At 41.5% G+C, this 22,934-nt stretch overlaps 1 protein-coding gene across 1 annotated transcript; it reads right to left on the bottom strand.

Moving 5' to 3' along the window:
* Window positions 1,705–4,075, bottom strand: LOC107611184. Its single transcript, XM_016313139.1, has 3 exons — window positions 3,425–4,075; window positions 2,787–3,359; window positions 1,705–2,277 (listed from the first exon to the last, which is right to left on the bottom strand). Exons 1-3 carry the CDS (start codon window positions 4,073–4,075, stop codon window positions 1,705–1,707), a joined length of 1,797 nt encoding a protein of 598 aa, XP_016168625.1.

Here is a 22,934-nt window from a genome sequence, read left to right on the forward strand (position 1 = left end):
ACTGGCGTTGAACGCCAGTTTACGTCGTCTATCCTTAAGCAAAGTATGGACTATTATATATTGCTGGAAAGCCCTAGATGTCTACTTTCCAACGCAATTGAGAGCACGCCAATTGGATTCCTGCTCCAGAAAATCTATTCCGAGTGTAGCGAGGTCAGAATCCAACAGCATCAGTAGTCCTTTTTCAGCCTGAATCAGATTTTTGCTAAGCTCCCTCAATTTTAGCCAGAAAATACCTGAAATTACAGAAAAATACACAAACTCATAGTAAAGTCCAGAAATGTAATTTTTATTTAAAAACTAATAAAAATATAACGAAAATTAACTAAATCATACTAAAAACTATGTAAAAACAATGCCAAAAAGCGTATAAATTATCCGCTCATCACAGTACTCCTTCCACTCCGAACTCGTGACCCACTGATGGTACGAGAACTATTTCTGAGGATCTCGTGTTGACTGAAGGTGGTACCGAGGGGTCGGGTCAGGGTGTGGAGGCTGAGGATGAGGTGGTTGTGGTGTCGCCAGAGGTTGCTTCCCGCAAGCGGAAGCGGTCGGAGGATGTTGAGAGCGAGAATGTGGTGGAGGGAGAGGGCGCAATTTCGTCAGTGATGGATCGCCGCTTTGACGTTCCTGCCTTTATTGACGAGTACCTCATGCCGGGCACGGAAGATTTCTTTCGTGAGTTTGATGTGACTTTTAAGGCTAAGTACCTTTATCGATCTCTTCTTCGCTCTACCGTGATTGTCCGGAAGGCCGAGCCTGTGATGGCTCAGGTGGGCCTTTTGGATAAGAAATGCTGCCAATCTTAGGCCAAGGTGGAGAGGTTGAAGGGGTTACTTGCTGATGCCGAGTCAGCGAGGGAGCGGACCGTGAAGTCATCCGAGGAATCTGGCGCCGAGATCCTTTGCCTTTCCGAGGTTGAGATTCACTTATGTCTCAACTTGGGGAAGAGCGAAGGAAGGCTTCCGATGCTGAGTCCTGGGCAGCCGTTCTCTTGGCAAATGTCGGTACGTTGAAAGATGAGGTGGCCGGCTTGAAAGCGGAGGCCGTGGTTTTGAAAGAGGAGAAAGTTGTGTTGCTTGCTGATGTAAAGGAAGTTGTTGCTACTATCGAGGAGACGATGAGGGCTCAAGCTTTAGTGTTGGCGCCCGGCACAGACGTGTCTGTGATGGGAGCATTCAAGACTGTCCGGGATGGCGAGATTGTCGACCTTGAGTAGTTGTAATTATGAACTTGTTTTGGATTGTTTTATGGGTTTTGGCCGTGTGGCCGTGTAATCGTGATTTTGAGGTTCGTTTTTTATGTTTTGTGGATTTTGGCCGTGTGGCCGTGTGATTTAAACTTTGAAGTTTATTTTTGTTGCTTTTGGGCCATTCGAGCCTTTTTGTATATTCCGTTTTGATCCGTTTTTCTTTATCCGCTTTATTTGGGTTAGCGGATCGTCGTGAGGTCAGATTTTTGTGGATATCCGTATTTAGGGCCTGGGGGGTGATCGGTCCCCCAGTTTTGGCCGTGTGTTTATTCCGTATTTGGGAAAATGGCTTTGATAGAATTTTATTGATGGTTGGGCCTTGTTAAAACCCTCCGTTTATGGCGAGAAAGAGTACCCGGGAATAACACTTAAAAGAAAAAACAAAATTTGCTGTACAGAAGACTAAGGTAAATAAAATAAAGCTGGAAACAAATAGGGAAAGTACAAAGTTATTCGGGTACGAATTCTCTTTGGACGACGCCGTGATTGTACCTTAGACTGATTCTTTGCTTTAGGGTTACTTCTTCGTCGTGACCCCCGACCGTTCTCCTTGGTGAGGTTTCGCTCTGCTTCACGCCGTATGTCAGTCGAAAAGGGGTTTCCCGTGTGGCCGTTTGGGGGGTTGTTCGATATGACCATAAGACTGAGCCGAGTTCGTCGGCCCACAGCCCCTTGGCTTCGTCGAGTCGCTTCTTTAGTCCTTTGACAATTATTTTATTTGCGGATTCCACATGTCCGTTTGTTTGGGGGTGCTCTACCGAGCTGAAACAGTGGGATACATGCAAACCTTCTAGGAATTCTCTGAATTTCCTATCGGTGAATTGGGTTCCATTATCCGAGATGATGATCTCGGGGATCCCGAATCGGGTTATGATCTGTCGCCAAAGGAATTTTTGGCATTGGCTCGCCGTGATGGAGGCCAGGGGTTCGGCCTCGATCCATTTAGTATAATAGTCTATGGCGACGATGAGATATCGGAGTTGACCGGGTGCCGTAGGGAATGGTCCGACAAGGTCGATCCCCTAGGTTTTTTTACCAACTGCATGGAGCCTCGGATGACCGTGGGCCAGAAGTAACCTGCCCTGATGATTTTTTGGGCTAGGGTTTTGCCTCCAATGTGGTGGACACAACAACCTTTGTGGATTTCACGGTGTATGTACTCCGTGTCCCCGGGTTCGAGGCATTTGAGTAGGGGTTGCGAGAACTCGCGCTTATATAGGTGTCCTACGACAACTGTGTAGTTGGCGGCTTCCCTTTTTATCCATTTTCTCTCTTTGGGGTCTTCTAGTAGTGTTCCATTGAGGAGGTACTGCAGGATAGGGTAGGTCCATGATCCCTGGTTTGAGAGTGTCAGATAAGCATTGGCCGTTGTTGCTATGGATGGTGACTTAACAACTTCCTGAATTAGCGATTTGTTACCGTGTCCTGGTTTGGTACTGGCTAGTTTGGAAAGTAGGTCTGCCCTGGCGTTTCATTCCCTAGGAACGTATTGTATGGTAACGTGTTCGAATCCTTCTTTTAGTTCGTTTACCTTGGTGAGGTATTGTTGGAGTAGGGGATCTCGTGTCTGGTAGTCTCTGTCAATTTGGGAACTGACTACCTGTGAATCAGTATTCACTTCTAGGACCTTTGCTCCGACTTCCCGGGCTAGGGCTAGGCCTGCCAGGAGGGCCTCATATTCTGCTTGGTTGTTCGACCCTAGGAACTCGTATCGTACCGATTGTTCGATTGTGACCCCGTTTCGACTCTCGAGTATGACTCCGGCGCCTCCATAGGTGACGTTTGACGAGCCGTCGACGTGTAGTTTCCATGATTCGGGGATGAGATTTCCAGGGGTCATCTCAGCGATGAAATCGGCCATGGCATGCGCTTTGATTGCGTTTCGGGGTTCAAACTTGATCTGGAATTGGGATAGCTCGATGGACCATGCTAGCATTCTTCCCGCTAGGTCGGTTTTTGTAGTACCTGTTTGGCCACTTGGTCGGTTCGGACCGTCACAGGGTGGGCTTGGAAGTATTGTCGCAGGTGCCAGAAGGCCGAGAGGAGTGCGAAAGCTAACTTTTCTAGGCGTGAGTAGCGAGTTTCCGCATCTTGCAGGACTTTGCTTATAAAGTATACGGGTTTTTGTTCTTTTTTCTCGTTTTCACGGATGAGTGCTGCTGCGAGTGCTTCTTCCGTTATGGAGAGGTATAAGTAGAGTGTCTCCCCTGCTTGGGGTTTGGCGAGGACTGGTGGTTCCGCTAAGACTCTCTTGAAATGTTGGAATGCTTCTTCGCATTCTGTCTCCCATTTGAAGGGGGCTCCTTTCTTCATCAGTTTGAAGAAAGGGATTGCTTTTTGAGCCGATGCTCCGAGAAAGCGTGATAGTGCCGTTAGTCGGCCGGTGAGCTTTTGGATGTCGTTGTGGTTTTTTAGGCTCGTCATCTCAAGGACGGCGCGACATTTCTCTGGGTTCGCTTCAACACCGCGTTGTGTGATCATAAAGCTGAGGAACTTCCCTGCCTCCATCCAAAAGGCGCATTTTGCCGGGTTGAGTCGCATTTGGTGCTTTCGTAGGGTGTTCATAATGACCTTGAGGTCGCTGATGAGTTGTTCCCCGGATTCGGTTTTGGCGAGTATGTCGTCTATGTAGACTTCTAGTTTGCTTCCGGTCAGGTTTTGGAATATCTTGTTGACAAGTCTTTGGTAGGTGGCTCCGGCGTTTTTTAGGCCGAAGGGCATCACTGTGTAGCAGTACCTCCCATCTGGGGTGATGAACACTGTTTTTTCTTTGTCAGGTCGGTGCATCGGAATCTGGTTGTAGCCGGAGTATGCGTCCATGAAGCTGAGGTATCGATGGCCGGATGCGGCGTCTACTAATCCGTCGATGTTTGGTAGGGGAAAGGCGTCTTTTGGACAGGCTTTGTTGAGGTCCGTGTAATCGACGCACATTCGCCACTTCCCATTAGATTTCTTCACTAGCACGACGTTGGCTAGCCAGGTCGTGTAAGGGAGTTCTCTGATGAAGTTTGTAACAACCCCGATTTTCGAGTACGCGAGATCTTTTCTGAAAGTACGAATTTCTCCAGAAGATCAGTAAGGGGAAAACCTTTGATATATCGTCAAGTATCTTAATCCTCATTGTCATTATGTTATCTTTAAGTTAGAATCTTTCCCGAGGCAAGCTCGATGATGCAGTCGCGAAGAACCTAGTTTTTGAACCGTATCGGTTAGGAGTTTTAATTCGGTTTTTCGTAAATAATCTCAGTTTGACAAACCGGACTCGATTTATGAGAGAAGAGAGATAATAGGATGATGTTATCATTATATTAGTATTAGAAGCTTCTTGAATAATATTATAAGGTTACATGGTCAGTTTTAGTTAAAAATAGAAATCCGGTTTAACCGGGTTCACAATTTGCTGGTGCAGCTTAGCACCAGCACTCTCTGATGACTTTAGCAATGCTAAGGCCTCATTATACATGTTTTATTCTCATAATAAATATGTTACTAGTGTCATTTATGCTAGTAGCTCAGAAAATAATTTTTAGAGATGTTTTTGTAAGTGTTCCGATACATCTAGTTTTAGTAGTTATACACCTGAGATATTTTAATATTATTTTAATCCACCTTCAAGCCAACCAATCACAACTCACCCTACACCCCCAAAACCCCCAAGGCTGGCTCATTTTCACTTTGTGGCCGAAAATAGGTAGAGAGAAAAAGAGAGAAAAGTTCTTAGTTCCAAATCTTCAAAGCTTGATTTCTGCTGAACTAAAACTCAAATCAAAATTCCAATCCGACCAAAATGATCCTCTCTTCTTTCTCTACATGATCATATGACTTCTCAAGGCTGGGATCAAGGTGAGTTGGCTGTACCATCTCTCTTTTGATTCAGTTTCAAGGAAACATGCTTAAATATGTGTTTTCTTGATGTGATTTAGGAGGAAAAAGTGCTTAAGGACCACCTGAATGTTTGATTGAATTAGGAGCAGCAAGACCAGGTAGGGTGTCACGAAATTAATCTTGATTATTTGTGTTTGAGTTGTGTGAATGTTGTATTATTTGGCTGTGCTAAATATTGGTTGCATATATGATTGATTCTTGGTGAAAAATTGGTGAAATTTTGATGAAATTTGATGAAATTCAAGCTTTAAAGTTCATGTTCTTGGGCAGATGGAAAAACGAAACCCTAAGCTTAAATTGAGGTTCAATTTGTGTTGAAATCATGTAGAAAAGATGGGGTTTTAGTGGCTGCTAATTTATTATGAATTATAGTAAAAATCGGTTGCTGAAAAGACTGAAAAACGGGCAAAAACAGAGAAAGAATCTGAAGAATTTATGAAGAACATGAAGAACACTTTGATTGTGGTGAAGAACAATCTGGATAAATGTCGGGAATGCAGGTGTTAACCGACACATGAGTTCATGGCCTGTACTAGGGCTAGACATGCATCATTCTTGTCTGTGCGTTATTCTCTGTTGCATTCCTACTTGTGTTTGATCAATTTCTTTATGATTGTTTGCTTGAATGCTATGTCTATGCTTTATTTTCTTGCACTCTTCTGTTTGTGTTCTGTTTTCTGTTTTCCCTATCTATTTTAACTACTGTTTACTACTTTACTGTATTCTAATATCTATCTGCTAATCGGAATCAAATAAATGAACGTAACTAATAACCCCGACTCTACTAAGAACTCCCCAGTTCTTACCCCTTCTCTCCCTTCCTCCCCCCTCAGATGGAGACGGGCGTGATCTTCTATGAGTTCGAGGACCCTTACGTCTACGAGGATCCGGTACATCACAGTTACTTCATTATGGGTTTGGAGCCTCGTATTAGACGATATGCGTTACCTAATCGAGCTTTTCAACATCCTCTGTCTAGCCCGCATTTTGACCCTGATGCTCCTTACGACTTTCCCTTATCCTGGTTACACCCTGACGCACCTGGACATCCTTTTCCTGATGATCCTGAGCACCCTATACCAGCTCAACCTTTGAATGAGGCGGTACCTGAGCCTATCATTCCTGATGAGTTTGAGTTAGCTGATGACTACGTACCTGTGATACCACCAGAGTGGGATTTTCCCCCTGAGCCGATCCCCGACTTTCCACAGCCTGATGAGCCCGCACTACCAGACGGTGGGGTAGCTCCTATATACGCGAACGAACCTGTGCTCGCGAATGGTTTTGTACATAGTGACAGCAGTGTTTCTGGTGGATCTGAGGACATAGTTGTAGCTTTGGACGATGAGGAGGAGGAGGATCCTGAGATAGAGATAGAGCAGGATGAGGATATGGATGAGCCTCATGATGATTCTCCGAACGGCCACGTGTAAATATAGTTTGACTGCGGAAAGGGGCATTCTTTTGATGACACTCTAGTCTAACATTATCAGATAGTTAGTCTCTCACTTGTGTTAATACACCCGAGAGCTAGGAGCTATATAGTGGTTAGGCTAGCCTGGGCACCAGCTTAGTGGCTTTTTGTATGGGCCAGGCCCTGGGAGTGTCGTGTAAATATTAGCTACGTAGGATGACGAGGATGTAAACTGACTTGATCTTGTGTAAACGCTACATGTTTTGTTATAGTGTACATGATGTATATTATCAGTTGTATTTCTATGTTTCTTTATGCCGCTTTTCTATTACTCCCAATGTATGCTTGTTTATTTTACCAGACCATCCGCAAAAATTAAAAAAAAATTACTCGTAAAATTGGCATCGCTCTAACAAGGAACAGGCTCATATATTAAATAAATAATAATAATTAGAAAGGATAAGTTAGTAACACTTAGCTTCTTGTATGACTATGGCATACTGGAAGTTGGGTCGTTACAAAGTTGGCTTCGAGTAGGGTTTTAACTTGCCTTTTGACCTCGGTGGCTCGGTCTGGTGACATTTTTCATCTCCTTTGTGCTACTGGTTTAGTTTGGGGTTCACGGCCAGTCGATGGGACATTACGTCGGGATTTATTCCCGGCATTTCTGCTGGTGTAAATGCGAACAGGTCTTTATTTTGTTTCAGGAGTTGGGAAGATCTTCTTTAAGATCATACGGGAGGTTCCTGTTAATGAAGGTGTATTCCTCTTTGGTTGGCCCTATTTGTAGTTTTTCCGTGTCGCCTTCTGGCTCTGGTCTGGGTTGGCCGTCTTGTCGAGCGTCCAGGTCGGCCAGGAATATTCCGACCGCGTCCCGGGATTTCTTTCGTAAGGCTAGGCTGGTGTTGTCACATTCTACCGCGACCTCCCGGTCTCCGTGGATAGTACCAATGGAGCCGTCTTCGGTTCTGAACTTCATTAGAAGGTATTTGGTAAAAATGACGGCGGAGAGGTCATTGATTACTTTTCTTCCGAGAATTACGTTGTAGGTGGTGGAGTCTTTTAAGACTACGAATTCGGATAGGATTGTCTTCTTCTGGTTACCTGTCCCTATGATGACGGAGAGGGTGATTGAGCCGTCCGGTTTAAGAAAGTTGTCTCCGAGTCCCGTGACACCGTTGCGATGTGTTTGGCGGTTGTCGTTGTGGAGCCCGAGTTTGTCGAAGGCTCCTCGGAAGAGGATGTTTGAGTCTGCACTGGTGTCCACTAATATCCTTCGTACTAGCACTGTTCCGATCCGTGCCGAGATGACGAAAGGGGCGTCTTCAGCCGAGGTGCCGTGCTGGCAGTCTTCAGGTAGGAAGGTTATCGTATTGTCAGACGCGGTGGTTGGTGATGCCAAGGCATCTTAGGCTAGTTTCACTAGCATTTTTCTGTTATTTTTAGTTGTTTTATGCATTTTCTTGAGCCTTAAGTAATCATTTGGGCCAAATAGTCATGCTGGTCTTAAATCATTCAAACATGAAGATTTTGATGCAAATTCCATGAGTTTTTAGTTATATTCCTTGAATGCTATGAATGAAAGATTTCTCATGAAATTTTGCAAGACTTTGATGCAGTTGTTTGGATGATTTCAGGGAAGAAGAGGCTAGGCAAGGAAGCAACAAAATCAATAAAGGAAGCTTGAATATCACATATGGAGTTTAAGTTCCAGTTTAAGCTTAAACTGGAGCTTAAACGTGTTATATGAAACAGCTTGACCATGCCTTCTTCAAACATAAATAACTTGAGCTACAAAACTCCAAATGAAGTGATTCAAAATGCATTGGAAAGAAGACATCTAGAGATTTCCAAGCATATATAGCATGCATGGTGGATACTAAAAATTGAGGGAGAAAACAGCCCCGTAATGTGCATAGAAGAGCATAGTACCAACATGCAATCAGGCCAGCTGACCTCTTCACCTTCCATGGAGTATAACTCGAGTTGTAGAACTCCAAATGATGCGCTTCCAGTTGCATTGGAAAGTAGACATCCAGAGCTTTCCAACGATGCATAGAAGTATGGGGTGGACAATGCAACTGAGCTCCCAAAATTGGCATTTTCGAGCACGTTTAAGTGACTTAAACGTTGGCTTAAACGCTGTCAAACCAACCACCAACCTTGTCACCTTCAATCAAGCATAACTTGAGCTATAGAGATCCAATTGAGGTGCTTCCAGTTGCGTTAGAAAGCTGACATCCATAGCTTTCCAACGAGGTATAATAGTCTATATTTGGCATCAAATTGGCAAGGTTGACAAGAGAACAAAGTGACGACTCAAGAAAGGGGGGTGCAACGTTTGAGTGTAGTTTAATGGATCATTATCCTTTTTGGATCAATTATGTCACTCTACCCTTCAAGCAAGCAAGGCCCATCAACAACACCAAATCAAGGCCACAAGAATCATCTAGAATAGTTTATTTTCATTTGATTGTAATTTGCTTTGAATTTCATTTTCATTTTGTAATTTAGGGAGCCTATTTAAAGGCCTTAGTTTCTGCATTTGAGAGACGGGGGGGATTGAAGGGGAATCCATCCCCTGAGGGGGAAGTTTTTACGCACAGAGAACTTTGGATCATTTTCCTTTAGTTTTGTAATTGAATTCAGAGCTATGACTCACTAAACCCCTTTCATTGGGTTAGGGAGCTCTATTGTAATTCAATGAATCAATAATAGTCTTGACGATAACCGGTGCACTTGCCGGAAGGAATTTTGCCGATCGTGCAATTTCCTAAATCGTAGCATAACAAGTTTATGCGCATCAGTTGGGGTTTGGTTTCTGACGGCCATCACTTTGAGATCTTTTTTCAGAGTTGATTTTGACTTTCCTGATACGTCTTTGCCTGTGATGACGCTTACTATGATGGTTGGGTCTTCCCCTAGGCTTTCCCTAGGGGTTTGTTTTTGGGTACTTGGGTTGCGCCCTTCTCTTTCTGGCAACCTATCTCTCTCCGCACGTTTTGGTTCTCTGATGATTTTGGCGAACTCTAGGAGCTTGCCGTCTCGTATGGCTTGTTCGAGGGCATCTTTAAGGTCGAAACAGTCTTGTGTCCTGTGCCCGTAACCTCGGTGGTAGTCACAGTAAAGGGTTTTGTTGCCTCCCGTTCTTTCTTTGAGCTGTCGGGCTTTCGGTATGATGCCTCGATCGGCTATTTGGTGGTATATCTTGGTAATTGGTGCTGTCAGGGGCGTGTAATTAGAGATTTTGCCGATTCTTGGTGGTCGGTTTGTGTTTGTTAGTTTGGGGTGGTCCCTTTGATTTTCTCTGGGTGGTAGGTTATGTCGTGGTGCCGGGTTGCCGTGTTGGGCGTGGTTGTGTTGCCGCTTGTTGGTAGGGACGACCTGGCTGACCTCTTCGTCATTTATGTAGTCTTTGGCGACGTTTTGGATCTTCTGCATGGTCCACATGGGTTTGGTGGTGAGGTGTTTTCGAAAGTCTTTGTTCATGAGCCCGTTGGTTAAGCAAAGGCTTTCGACTGAATCCGTAAGCCCGTCGACCGTTAGGCATTCCTCGTTGAAGCGGTCGAGGTATTTTCTTGTGGATTCGTCTTGTTTTTGTGTGACCCCTAGCAGGCTGATGGGGTGTTTAGCTTTAGTGATTCTGGTCGTGAACTGTGCAATGAACTTTCGTGTGATGTCGTGGAAACCAGCTATGGATTCATTTGGGAGGGCGTTAAACCACTTGATTGCTGGCCCGGCTAAGGTCACCGGGAAGGCCCTGCATCGGACTGCGTCAGCCGCTCCTTCTAGGTTCATCCTGGCCTCGAAGGCCGTTAGATGTTCTTGGGGATCTTTAGTTCCTTCGTACTTCATGTCGGTGGGTTTCTCGAAACCTTTGGGGAGTTTTGCTTTCAGGATCCTTTCTGTGAAAGGTGTGGCTCCTATTATCGTGTGGTCATTTCTCGTGCGTTTGGTTTCTCGGTGTCGCCGATCTTCGTCCAAGTCATGCTGATGACTCAGATCTCGGGAAGCGCTGTGGTTGTGCCTTTTGCTGTATCGCCGTTCTTGCAATTTTTCTCACCTGTGGTCACGCGAGGTGTTGCGATCATCTCTCCTATCGTGTCGCCGAGTTGGCGATCTGCCGTGGCGAGATTTTGATTTGGAAGTTGCGTGGCTTCCGTGTTCGTTATTGTATCTTTCCTTGGCGGCCAATCTGCCTTCGAGTTCCTAGACCCGGAGGCAGAGATCTTGGATGATTTGTGCCGCTTTGTCCGCCGTTTTCTCGGGGTGTCATGGTTCCGTGGCGACGTGATTGTTTTCCTTATTCAGTGCATGGTGGACGGTACTTGCTACCCTTCCTTGGTTTGCGACTTCCTGGTACTCTGGGGTCGGATTTTTTGTTCGAGAGTCATCCCGGCTTGAGGAGGCTTCTTCGAGTACGTCCCCCATTCCGGTTCAGTCAGCGCAAGTTCCTACAGACGGTGCCAATGTACAAGATGTCTCTTGGTACAAGTTGTGAGATGGATCGAGAACTTGTGGGTCGAGGTAGATGCCAGATCTCTTGACTGGATCAATGGGGGGAGGTACCTGCAAAGACACTCTGACACTCAAGTCAGAATGGATCTAAGAGGTGTAAGGTATGAGGAATGAATGAATACCTGTAGGGACTTGGGTCCTCTATTTATAGGTGATGGGGGTTAACTTATCTTATCCTATCTTATCTTGTTTGGCCAAGATAGGGAAAACGTTTGAATTCGAAAGTCGGTTAGGAGTTCTAGAGGGCCGGTTTTGGGCCTTCTGGAAGAGAGAGGCGGGTCGGACCCGGGGAGCCGGGTTCGGGTCTATCCTCAGGTCCGGGATCTGTGGCCTGGATCCGTAACAGTAACCTTAACTCCCAATCCTTGCCAAGAGGTTACCTAGCATTGGAATTCCCCTTTCCTTTTGATTAATTGCTTGAGTTTAACTGGTTTTGATATTTAGTTATTGCATGCTCATTTACTTTCTTGCTATTTACATTTCTTGCTTCTTGCAATCTCAACCCCATTCCCTCATGGCCAATAATTTATCACTTTATTTGCAACTCCTAGGGAAGACGATCCAGGAATTCAAACTCCTGGTTTATATTTTGTGTTAATTATTACAAACTCTTATTTTAAAACTTTGATGATGGGATTCCATTGCCGGTTTGGACTATACTTGTAATGAAAGAAATCCTATTTTGTCTTAATTTCTGAACCGGCATAAATCCCATTCATCAAGTTTTTAGTGCCGTTGCCAGGGTGTTGCAATGGTGTTATGTTATTAGCTATTGTAAATATGTTAATATGTAAATAGCTTGCTTTTTGGTTGTCTTTTGTTTTTGTTAATGGTTAGGATTGGGATCCCGGAGGACATTGGAAATTCAAGCATCGGTGGAGAAGTCAAGCACAAGCCGCCATAGCAAGGGCTCTCCCAATAAATGAAAGTGCTAGGTGGGAAACACCCCACCATGGTAACACCTTTCTAACCTTCTCTTTGTATATAGTTTTAATTCATTGCATTTTGTTTCTAGTAGATATATAGCTTATGTTTAGTTTAATTTCAAGCTTAGTTAGGTTAAATTTTAGTTTGGATAATGTAGTTGTGCAATGTTGGATGTTTTGGGGTTAAAATCCTTTTGTTGAGCTCAAGTTTGGTGCCTTAGAACTCTAAAAATTTTTTGAAAAAATAGAGCATGTGCGTGCGCACACACCTGTGCGTACGCACACTACCCCAATTTATGCACCCGTGCGCACGCACACACCTGTCCGTACGCACACCCCTTTGCACAGCCCCTGTTCGGAGCGCTCGTACACCTTGTACGTTCGCATCTCACTCTTTTTGCCTCTCGTGCGTACCCAGGACCTGCGTGCGTACGCGCAGATGGCAAATAAGGCGTTACATTTTGACGTTTTGTTTTCTTAAAAAAAAATTTGCCTTTTTGTGCATGGGTACAGCCTGTGCGTGGGCACACATCAATTCAAGGCCACTGCCCGTGGCGTTCGCACACATAGTGTGAACGCACAATCTCTACAATTTTGCCCATAACGCGTACGCGTCCCTCACGCGTACGCATCACCTTCCATTTTCTCTCTTTCACGCCGGTAGCACGAATCTGCACACTTTCGTACTATTGTACCAGCAAGTGCACTAGATCGTCCAAGTAATACCGAAGCGAGTCAGGGCCAATCCCATGAGGATTGTGGTTTGAAGCAAGCTATGGTTATCTTGCAGGTCATAGTCAGGTAGATCAGAAGGTTGTTGGATTGATGCAAGGGCAATTCATGAAAGGAATATATTATATATATTAAAATCAATAATAGGAATAGAGTTGAGGATTGGAGTTGCTTTGCCTTTCTAAATTAACTCTGGTACTACTGTCTTCTTTACTTGTGAATGATCTTCTTCTATGGCAGGCTGTATGTGATCAATGCCATGGGCCGTGGTCGTTGATCTCCTCTGCTACAGATTGAACGCCATTGGCCGTGGCCATCAAATCTGACGAAGGGTGAAGCGCATAGCAGTTCATTCTCTTGGCGATCCTATCAAAACGCCACAAACAAGTTCAAATCTTCCGGATGAGAGGATGTTGCTTCTTATGATTCTAGCCTATACAACGGAGACCCTAATCTTCCCAGAATACGGCTGAACCGGTGTCTCGAGAAGTCCCCAACAAAGTCATGGATTAGCCGTCTGAGAGATGTATAAACATAGTTGTTGGCTCGTGCTTTCCTCTGCTGCCTTAGTGGAAGGTATCAGATTTAAACTTATTTGTCAAAAATGATCTTTCCAGTAGTCCATAGGATCTGAAAGGTCCCTAGATCTGGCATCTTCCTTGGTAGCTCATGCTGAATTAGGATACTATACTTCTCAATAGGTATCTCTATTTCATCTCACCTTAGGTTCTTCTTTTCAAATACCTCTGTAAAAGAGATATTGACTTGCAGCCTCTTAAGTGCTGCTGGGAAATAAGCCAACTGCCCATCTGCCGGTTCTTTCTGCGTGCCTAGGAAATATGGTTTTTGAGGCTCTTTCACCTCTGCAAGGGCTTGCTCTGTGGGAGTCACAGGATCCTTCTGGTCCGTGATTGCTTAAGTTCCTCAGTAGCATGCTCCTGAGGTTCGGCCTCCTCTAATGAGGGCCAGACACTCTTCTCTTGGATTCACTTCTGTGGCTCTGAAAAGAGTGTTAGGGTGTTTCTGCAGCTTCTGAGGAAGGTTCTTATGAATGACTGCATTGCACTCCTTAGTAAGAGTTACTGTCTCTACTTCCCTCCAATCCCTCTTGTTGTTTAGTATTTTCTTCATGAACTTAGCGTATGAAGGCAACTGTTCAAGAGCCTCTGCAAAGGGATTTTGATATCCAACTTCTTAAAAGCTTTTGAGAATTTGGCAAATTCCCTGTCCTTTTCTGCTTTCTGGAGTCGTTGAGGGTATGGTAACTTGGCCTTGTACTCATCAATCTTGGCTGATGAAGGTTGAGTTCCTTGTGTGTTGGAAGGGGGGTTACTACCTTGTTTAGGAGGGCTGTTATCATTATGTGACTAGCCTCCCTTGCTTGGGCGTTCAACGGACATGCTGCTGCCCCGTGGGCATTTGAACGCCCAATCTCTGCCCTTTCTTGGCGTTCAACGCCAAGAGGGATACCTCTCTGGGCGTTTAAACGCCCAGAGTCATCATGTGCAGAGACCTGGTTATCCTCTATGGGCTTTTCGTTCTTATTGTACTGAGGTTGGGTGCTTAAGATTTTGTGACTTCTCAGTTGAATAGCCTGGCATTCATCTGTTATCTACTTCGATAACTGCTGCTTTGTTTGACTCAATCGGGATTCCATATTCATGTTAGAAGCTTGAGTTTCTCGCAAAGCCTCTTGCAGTTCCAGCAGTTGCTGGGCAAGGGCTTGCAGTTGCTGAGTCAATGGGCTATCCTGCTCTGGAGGGTTCAGTTCAGTAGCTACTGCTTTAACTTCTCCTTTTGTAGAGGCCTCAGGAGATTAGTACAAATGCTGATTAGTGGCAACTGTCTCAATAAGATCTTGAGCCTCTCCAATGGTCTTTCTCATCTGTATGGAATCACCAGAAGAGTGGTCCAAAGACATTCTAGCCGTGTCTGAAAGCCCATAGGTGAATATGTCAAACTGTACCCATTCTGAAAATATTTCAGTGGGACCTTTTCTTAGCATCCTCCTATACCTCTTCCAGGCATCATAAACAGATTCACTGTCTCCTTGTTTGAAGCCTTGGATGTCCAGCCTCAGCTGGGTCATCTTTCATGGGGGAAAGTATTGATTTAAAAACTTCTCCACTAACTTTTTCCAAGTTTTTAAACTAGCTTTAGGCTGGTTTTCCAACCACCTTTTTGCTTGGTCCTTTACAGCAAAAAGAAAAAGCAATAATCTATAGACATCTTGGTCTACTCCCTCACTGTGTATTGTGTCAGCAAATTTTAAGAAGTCAGCCAAAAATTCTGTAGGTTCTTCCTGAGGAAGCCCAGAATACTGGCAGTTTTGCTACACTAAAGTAATAAGTTGAGGGTTGAGTTCAAAGCTACTAGCTCAGATGTGAGGTATGCTGATGCTTCTTCCATAGAAGTCAACAGTGTGATTTGTATAAGATCCCAGAGTTCTTCTGAACTCTTCATTCCCAGTTGGGTTCATGATTAAAAAGGAAGAATAAGGATAGAAGGGGAAGTAAAAGAGAGAGAAGTAGAAGAATTGAATAAGAATTAAAATATTTTTGTTTTTATTTTATTTGTTTAATTAAACCAAATTTAAAATTAATTAATTAAAAAGAAATAAAAGTTCAAAAAAGAAGAAAGAGAAATAGAAGAGTTAGTTAGGAAGTTTTGAAAAAGAAGAGAGAGAAGATAAGTAATTAATTAAGAAAAGATTTGATTTTAAAATAAAAATTTTGAAATTTAAAATTTAAAATTTGAAAGTTAAAATTTGAATTTTGAATTTTTGTTTGAAAAAGTCAAAAATATACGATAAAGATTTGAAAAAGATAAGATTTGAAAATTGAGTTTTGAAAATTGAATTTTGAAATTTGAAATTTAAAATTGAATTTTAAAATTTTGAATTTGAAATAAGATAAGATAAGATTTTGGAAAAGATATGATTTTTGAAAAGATTTGATTCTGAAATGATTTGATTTTTGAAATTTAAAGCTAAGATAAGATAAGATAAAAATTTTAAAATTAAAATATGAATTTTCAAAGGAATTTTTTAAAATTATAATTAAAATAAAGATAGAAAAGATATTTTTTTATTTTTGAATTTAATGAGGAGATAGAAAAACAAGTAAAAGACACCAAACATAAAAATTTTAAGATCAAAACACAAAAAGACCCAAGAACACCTTGAAGACTAACATGAACACGAAGAACAAAATTCAAATAAACTCAAAGAACACAAGAACAAAAAAAGAACACCAAACTTCAAATTTTTAGAAAAGTAAACACAAATTTTTGAGAAACGAAAGAAACAAGATTTAACCGAAAAAAAATATTTTTGAAATTTTTTTCGAAAAAAGGACTCAAGGAAAACGAAAATTAACTAAGAACATGAACAAAAAGACTCAAACTAAGAACAAAAATTAAACAAAGAAAATAAAAATAGTTTTTGAATTTTTTGAAAAAGTAGAGAGGAAGAAAATAAAAGATTTAAACAAGAACACAAACAAAGACTCAAACAGAAAGCTAAGCATGATAAAAAATAAACTATATGAAAAAGGTTTTTGAAAGAGTTTTAAAATTTTTGGAATTGAAAAACAGGAAGCAAGAACATCGAAGACTCAATACCAAGAACGTAAATTAAACAAAAAAAATATTTTTGAAAATTTTTTTTTAATAATTTTAAAAAATTAAAGAAGAAGAAAATAAAAATAAAAGACTCAAATAAAATAAAAATTACCTGATCTAGGGAGCAAGACAATCCGTCAGTTTGTCCAAACTTGAATAATCCCTGACAACGGTGCCAAAAACATGGTAGCACGAATCCCCAGACTTTCGTACTATTGTACAGCAAGTGCACTTGGTCGTCGAAGTAATACCTGAGTGAGTCAGGGTCGATTCCACGAGTATTGTGGTTTGAAGCAAGCTATAGTTATCTTGCAGGTCTTAGTCAGGCAGATCAGAAGGTTGTTGGATTGATGCAAGGGCAATTCATAAAAGGAATATATTGTATGCATTAAAATCAGTAATAGGAATAGAGTTGAGGATTGGAGTTGCTTTGCCTTTCTGAATTAACTCTGGTACTATTGTCTTCTTTGCTTGTGAATGATTTTCTTCTATGGCAGGCTGTATGTGATCAACGCCATGGGCCGTGGTCATTGATCTCCTTTGCTACAGATTGAATGCCATTGGTCGTGGTCATCCAATTTGACGAAGGGTAAAGCCCATAGCAGTTCATTCTCTTGACGATCCTGCTCAAAATGCCACAAACAAGTTTGATGCACGGAAACTTGTCTCTGAACAAAATTTCCTTCGGCAAGTATACCGAATTGTCGTTAAGTAAAAACTCACAATAGAGTGAGGTTGAATCCCACAGGGATTGATTGGTCAAGCAACTTTAATTAGACGAATGTTCTAGTTGAGCGAAGCAGAAATTTGAGTTGAGTAATTGCAGGAAATTAAATGGCGGGAAAGTAAATAGCAGAAAATGTAAATGCTGGAAATAAATGGCAAAATGTAAAGGGCGGAAAGTAAACTGCAGAATCGTAAATGGGGATTCATTAGGTTTAGGAGAAGTTGTATTCTCCGGATCAAGTTCATTTTCATCTCTTCCTCAATCAATGCATTCATTGATCTCCTTGGCAATCTTAAGTGATTGGATTCCAATTCCTTGGCAACCCAATCTCTCTAAACTTGAACAATTGCCCAATTCCTTGATTTAATTGCTCATGAGAAGAGATGAAGTATGGTCACTGATTATACCACATGCATTCCCAAATCAAAGTATTGGTAAGATTATATGTCACTATATCCATCCAAACCCTAATTTGGTCCAACATGAGAAAGCATTTCTAGCATGATCTCTTCATTTCTCTTCCAAGGTTCCGACGAGATCCAAGTATGAATAGCTTCTTTTCCAAGACAATTACCCAATTGGATGAAGATTGAAAGCTTTCTAGTAAAATCAAGAGAAAAGAAAGAAGAAGAATAATGAAAACTATTATTGATCCATCAAATTACAACAGATCTCCCTAACCCAATGAAAGGGGTTTAGTTGTTCATAGCTTTGGGAATGGAAAGCAAAAATGAAAAGTACATTCTGAAATTTAATCTAGAAGTTGCAGAGAAAGTAAAATATACAGAGTGTAGTTCTCCAAAATGCCAAAAGCTCCATACTAGTTCAAAACTACTCATATATATACTACTCTTCTGATCTTCTAGTTGGCTCTTCAAGTCTTGGATATGGGCCTTTTATCTTTAGTTGAAGCAGTTACAGTCTTCATTGGGCTTAGCTTTTCTTGTAGAGAGAAAGTGAGTCAGGCATGGTAGCAAGTTAGTTAGGACGTTAGTGGCGTTAACGTTAAGTGTAAATTTAGGTTCGAAAGCGTTGGTGACGATAACCTTTTTCACTAACGCTCCAAACCTAATTGACCCACGTTAACTTCAATGTTAGTGGCACTAATGTGACCACTAATGTTGGCTTTTGGTCCTTCGCAAACGTTATTGGCATTCACCTTTTCCAATAACTTTGCTTCTTGCTTCTTTTTCCCACGTTAGTGATCCACGTTAGTGTAACTAACGTGGCCCTTAACGTGGGCATGCCCAAGCTTCGAGAGCGTTAATGACACTTACCTTTGTCACTAATGCTTCAAATGCCCTTTCTTCCCACGTTAGTGTCTCACGTTAATTGCATTAACGTGACCACTAACGTGGTGGTGATTGCCATCTCCAACGTTAGTGACAAAGGTGAGTGTCACTAACGTTGGTCCATCATTCCTTCCTCCACGTTAGCTTCCACGTTAATGTAATTAACATGGCAACTAACGTGGTCAATATTGGCTTAGTCCAACGTTAGTGACAAAAGTGAGTGTCACTAACGTTGGAGATTCCTTGTTCCTCCCACGTTAAAGTTCACGTTAATGTAATTAATGTGACTCTTAACGTGGCCAAGTGTGCGCTTTTTCTGGAACGTTAGTGGTATTCGCTTTTACCACTAACGTTGGAGCTTCCCTTTTCCTCCACATTAGCTTCCACGTTAATGTAATTAACGTGGCCACTAACATGGGCTATGATGGCTTTCGAAGGTGTTATTGGTGATCACTTTTTCCATTAACTTTGCAAGCTAGCTCCCATTCCACGTTAGTGTTCACGTTAGTTAGACTAACGTGGCTACTAACGTGGCTCTTCCTTACTTCCTTTGTCCTGAAATCAAGCAACTAAAGTGCATCAAAGCTTGGTTCTTAATCATGAGATCATGCATCATCCATTTTATGATTCAATTCATGCATAATTCTCATGAAATCATGTAAAGTTCACAATATTTGCTTGAATCAAGATGTAAGTGAATATTTACCCAAAACTTGCTTATTTACTAAGAAAATGCATGAAACTACCATAAAATAGTAAAGAAAAGGTCAGTGAAATTGGCCAAAATGCCCTGGCATCACAACACCAAACATAAAGCTTGCTTGTCCCTAAGCAAGTACTGAAACATAAGAATGATGAATGAAAGAACAAGAGAAACAAGTTCTTATTATAGAAGTAAAGTGCTTGGTTTATGGGATTTCATGCATAGCAACTTAGGTTCATTCCTTTACTGGTTTCCAGGACCTCATCATGCTCTTGAATACTTGCTTAATTGCATCCTATGAGATCTTTATTCCTTGATATCCCTTTCTTTTCAGGATTTATTGCATTCATAGGCTAAGTGTTCTGTGAGAGGGTGACTCTTTAAAATAAGCTTTCAGCCAACACTCCTGAACCAGTTGGTTCAAGGTGTTAGGTATTGAAACACCCCTAAGGAGCTACTCCCTCAAGTCTCTCTCCCCTATACATGCACACTACAGGCATATGGTTTATTATTTTCTTTTACTTGAGGTCTTGTTGTCCAGCATCTCTTTAGATCACTAAATGTTCTGTAGCAAGGTTGCTCTTGATAGTGGATTTTCAGTTGATAATCCCGGGTTAGTTAACCCAAGTTACCAAGTGATGAAGCACTCCAGAGAACTTATTCATCCAAGCAGATCCGTTGTACCGGAACACCACAGACACATCCCTCAAGATTTAAACCCTTGGTGCCTAGCCTTATTTCTTATTATTTTTCTTTCTTTTTCAAACTCTTATTGTCCTTTCTCTTTTTCTTATTGGGGTCTTGTTGTTTAGCTAGTCTCATAGAATGTGCTTCAAGCATGTAATTCAATACACATGAGTGCCCTCATACCTTATAGGTGATCCAACTTAGCTAATCTATTACCACACCACGAACCTTGAGGACTTACTTCATAAGATGAACCCCTGATAAACCACTATTTTATGGTTTATCTTGTGCTTAATTGAGTGGATTTTATCAACTCTTTACCCACTTATTCATAATATTTGCATGGTTTTATATTTCCTTCTTGATTTTGTGCTATGATTGAAAACATGCTTCTTTGATCCTATATTTGCTTATTATTAATCCTCTCTTATTACCATTAGATGCCTTGATATGTGTGTTAAGTGATTTCAGAGATTACAGGGCAGGAATAGCTCAGAGGATGAAAAGGAAGCATGCAAAAGTGGAAGGAATACAAGAAGTTGGAGAAATTGCTAAGCTGTCCAGCCTGACCTCTTCGCACTCAAACGGCTATAACTTTAGCTACAGAGGTCCAAACGACGCGGTTCCAATTGCGTTGGAAAGCTAACGTCCAGGGCTTCGATTTGATATATAATATACTATAGTTTTCCTGACGCTAGGCGACGCGATCGCGTGACCCATGCGGCCGCATCGCAGTGACGAAAAACCAGCGTGGCAAAATTCGAAACCAGCGAATTCTGGACTGTTTTTGACCCAGTTTGCGGCCCAGAAAACACAGATTAGAGGTTATAAAGTGGGAGATTGCATCCATTCATGAGGAGGCTCTCATAATTCATAATTTTAGGAGTAGATGTAGTTTTTAGAGAGAGAGGTTCTCTCCTCTCTCTTAGGATTAGGATTTAGGATTTCTCTTAGTTTTAGTAGTGACTCTCAACCCCAGGTTTAATATTCCTTTTACTTTATATTCCTCTTTTTACTTTCAGATGCTTCAATGCTTGTATTAGATATTTTGCCCAATTGGCTTATGAACTTTTCATGTTAAGATCTGCATATTTTATTTAATATTATTTGAGGTATTTCAGATTTAAGATTGCTTTGCTTTATTTATATTAATGCTTTTAATTTAATTTAGATATTTTCTTCCTTTTGGATTTGGTTAGGTAATTTGTAACACTTGAGTTGTCAAACTCAGGAATGGTTGAAATTGGCAGATTCTACTTGATCTAGATCTCTCTAAAGCTAGTCCTCCCACAGGGATTGAATAGGACTTGAGGATCAAGCTAATTAGTCCACTTGACTTAACTAAGTGGGATTAAAATCCAATTCTCATCACATCTGATAAGGATAACAAGGACAGGATTTCCAATTCTTCATACTTTGCCAAGAGTTTATTTTATTATTATTATTTTATTTTATTTGTCATATAACATATTCCCACCTTACTTCCTAAACCCCAATTTACAATCTTCATAACCAATAATAAGAACATACTTCCCTGCAATTCCTTGAGAAGACGACCCGAGGTTTGAATACTCGGTTATCAATTTCAAAGGGTTTTGTTACTTGTGACAACCAAAACGTTTGTACGAAGGGATTTCTGTCGGTTTAGAGACTATATCTACAACGCGACTGTTTTTATGAAATTCTTTACTGGCAAAAATCCTAACGTCAAAATGGCGCTGTTGCCGGGGAATTGCAAACGTGTGCCTTATTATTGGTTATTGTAAATATTTTTTGCTTTTTGTTTGTTTATTTGTTTTTATTTTTTCTTTTTCATAAATTAAGAGGTTATTGGTTTTTATTTAGTTATTAAAAAATTTTTTTCAAAAATTTGTTTTTAAATTTAAAAATTTTCAAATTTCAAATTTTAAAAATTCAAATTTCAAAAATTTAAAATTCAAATTTCAGAATTCAAAATTCAAAATTTAATTTTCAAATTCAAAATTTAAATAATTTTTTAATTTAAATTTATTTTTATTTTTAATTTCTACCATGAACTCTCACCCCTTTGGCTATGAGTCTGGTTACAATTACGTTGCAGGAAGAAGAAATTACAATGAGAACATGCATCAAGGTTGGAACAATCAAAGATGGGAGGAGCCACAAGGATTTGATCAACCCTCATGGCAACAACCACCACCATATGCCTATGAACCCTTTCCTCAACACAACTTTGAACTACCACACTCACAAGCCAACTACCACCATTTACCTCCATATGACCCTAACCCTCAACCACCATACCAACCACCTTATGAGCCATATGAACCATATATAGAACCATCCCAATTCCAATCCACTCACTCCCAACCACCACCACTTCTCTATGTGTCCTGTCCAAATCCAGCAACCCGAGAAGCAGAGGTTCGCCTAAAAGAAACAGTGGATCGATTTCAGGCATCCATTCATCAATTGGGGCAAGCAATAATGAGTCAATTAGCTTCCCGATGTTCGGACACTCAAGGAACCCCCATGGCTTCATGTGGACAATCTAAAGAAGAACGTAGTATGAAGGAGATACTAGAAACTCCAGTGAACAGTACGGAGCATGACTTTGTACTGGAACAAGTAGAGGAAGCCGAAATTATTGAGGAAGAAGAAGTGGTTGAGGACTTAGGAGATGCCGAACCTCCATGGGAAAGTCCAGTCATAGAGCCTCCTTCCAAGACGGTTGAAATTGATGCTGAGGAGGGTGTACAACCTCCAAAGCATATCATAGTTGAAGACTTGGAAGAGGTTGATCAAGAGATGGAGATTCAAGAAGAAGAAGCACAACCTCCCATTCCCTTGGAAAGCAATGAAGATGAGATTGAATTGAAAGAGAGCTACCAAGAGGAAGAGGTTGAAATTGAAGAAGCTTGCAAAGAGGTGGTAGTTATCAGAAAAGAGCACAAGGGAGTGGAGCTTGCAATTTCATTCGAAATACCTCCCCCTAAGTTGCCATCATCCTTCACAACATTCAAGTGGGTAAAATTCATATCCCATAGCTTTCTAATCCCACTTGAATATGGGCTACTGGAGACGGATGGTCAACTTAGAGCTCTTTGTGGCGTTAAGAGTAAGAGGAAAATGGTCAATGGTAAGAACTGTCCTGCAAGGTTCATTATGGTTGAAAGCTTAAAGTTTAAATGTAAA

The sequence above is a fragment of the Arachis ipaensis genome, chromosome B08 (assembly GCF_000816755.2).
Source record: "Arachis ipaensis cultivar K30076 chromosome B08, Araip1.1, whole genome shotgun sequence".
In the NCBI taxonomy this organism is placed as follows: domain Eukaryota; kingdom Viridiplantae; phylum Streptophyta; class Magnoliopsida; order Fabales; family Fabaceae; genus Arachis; species Arachis ipaensis.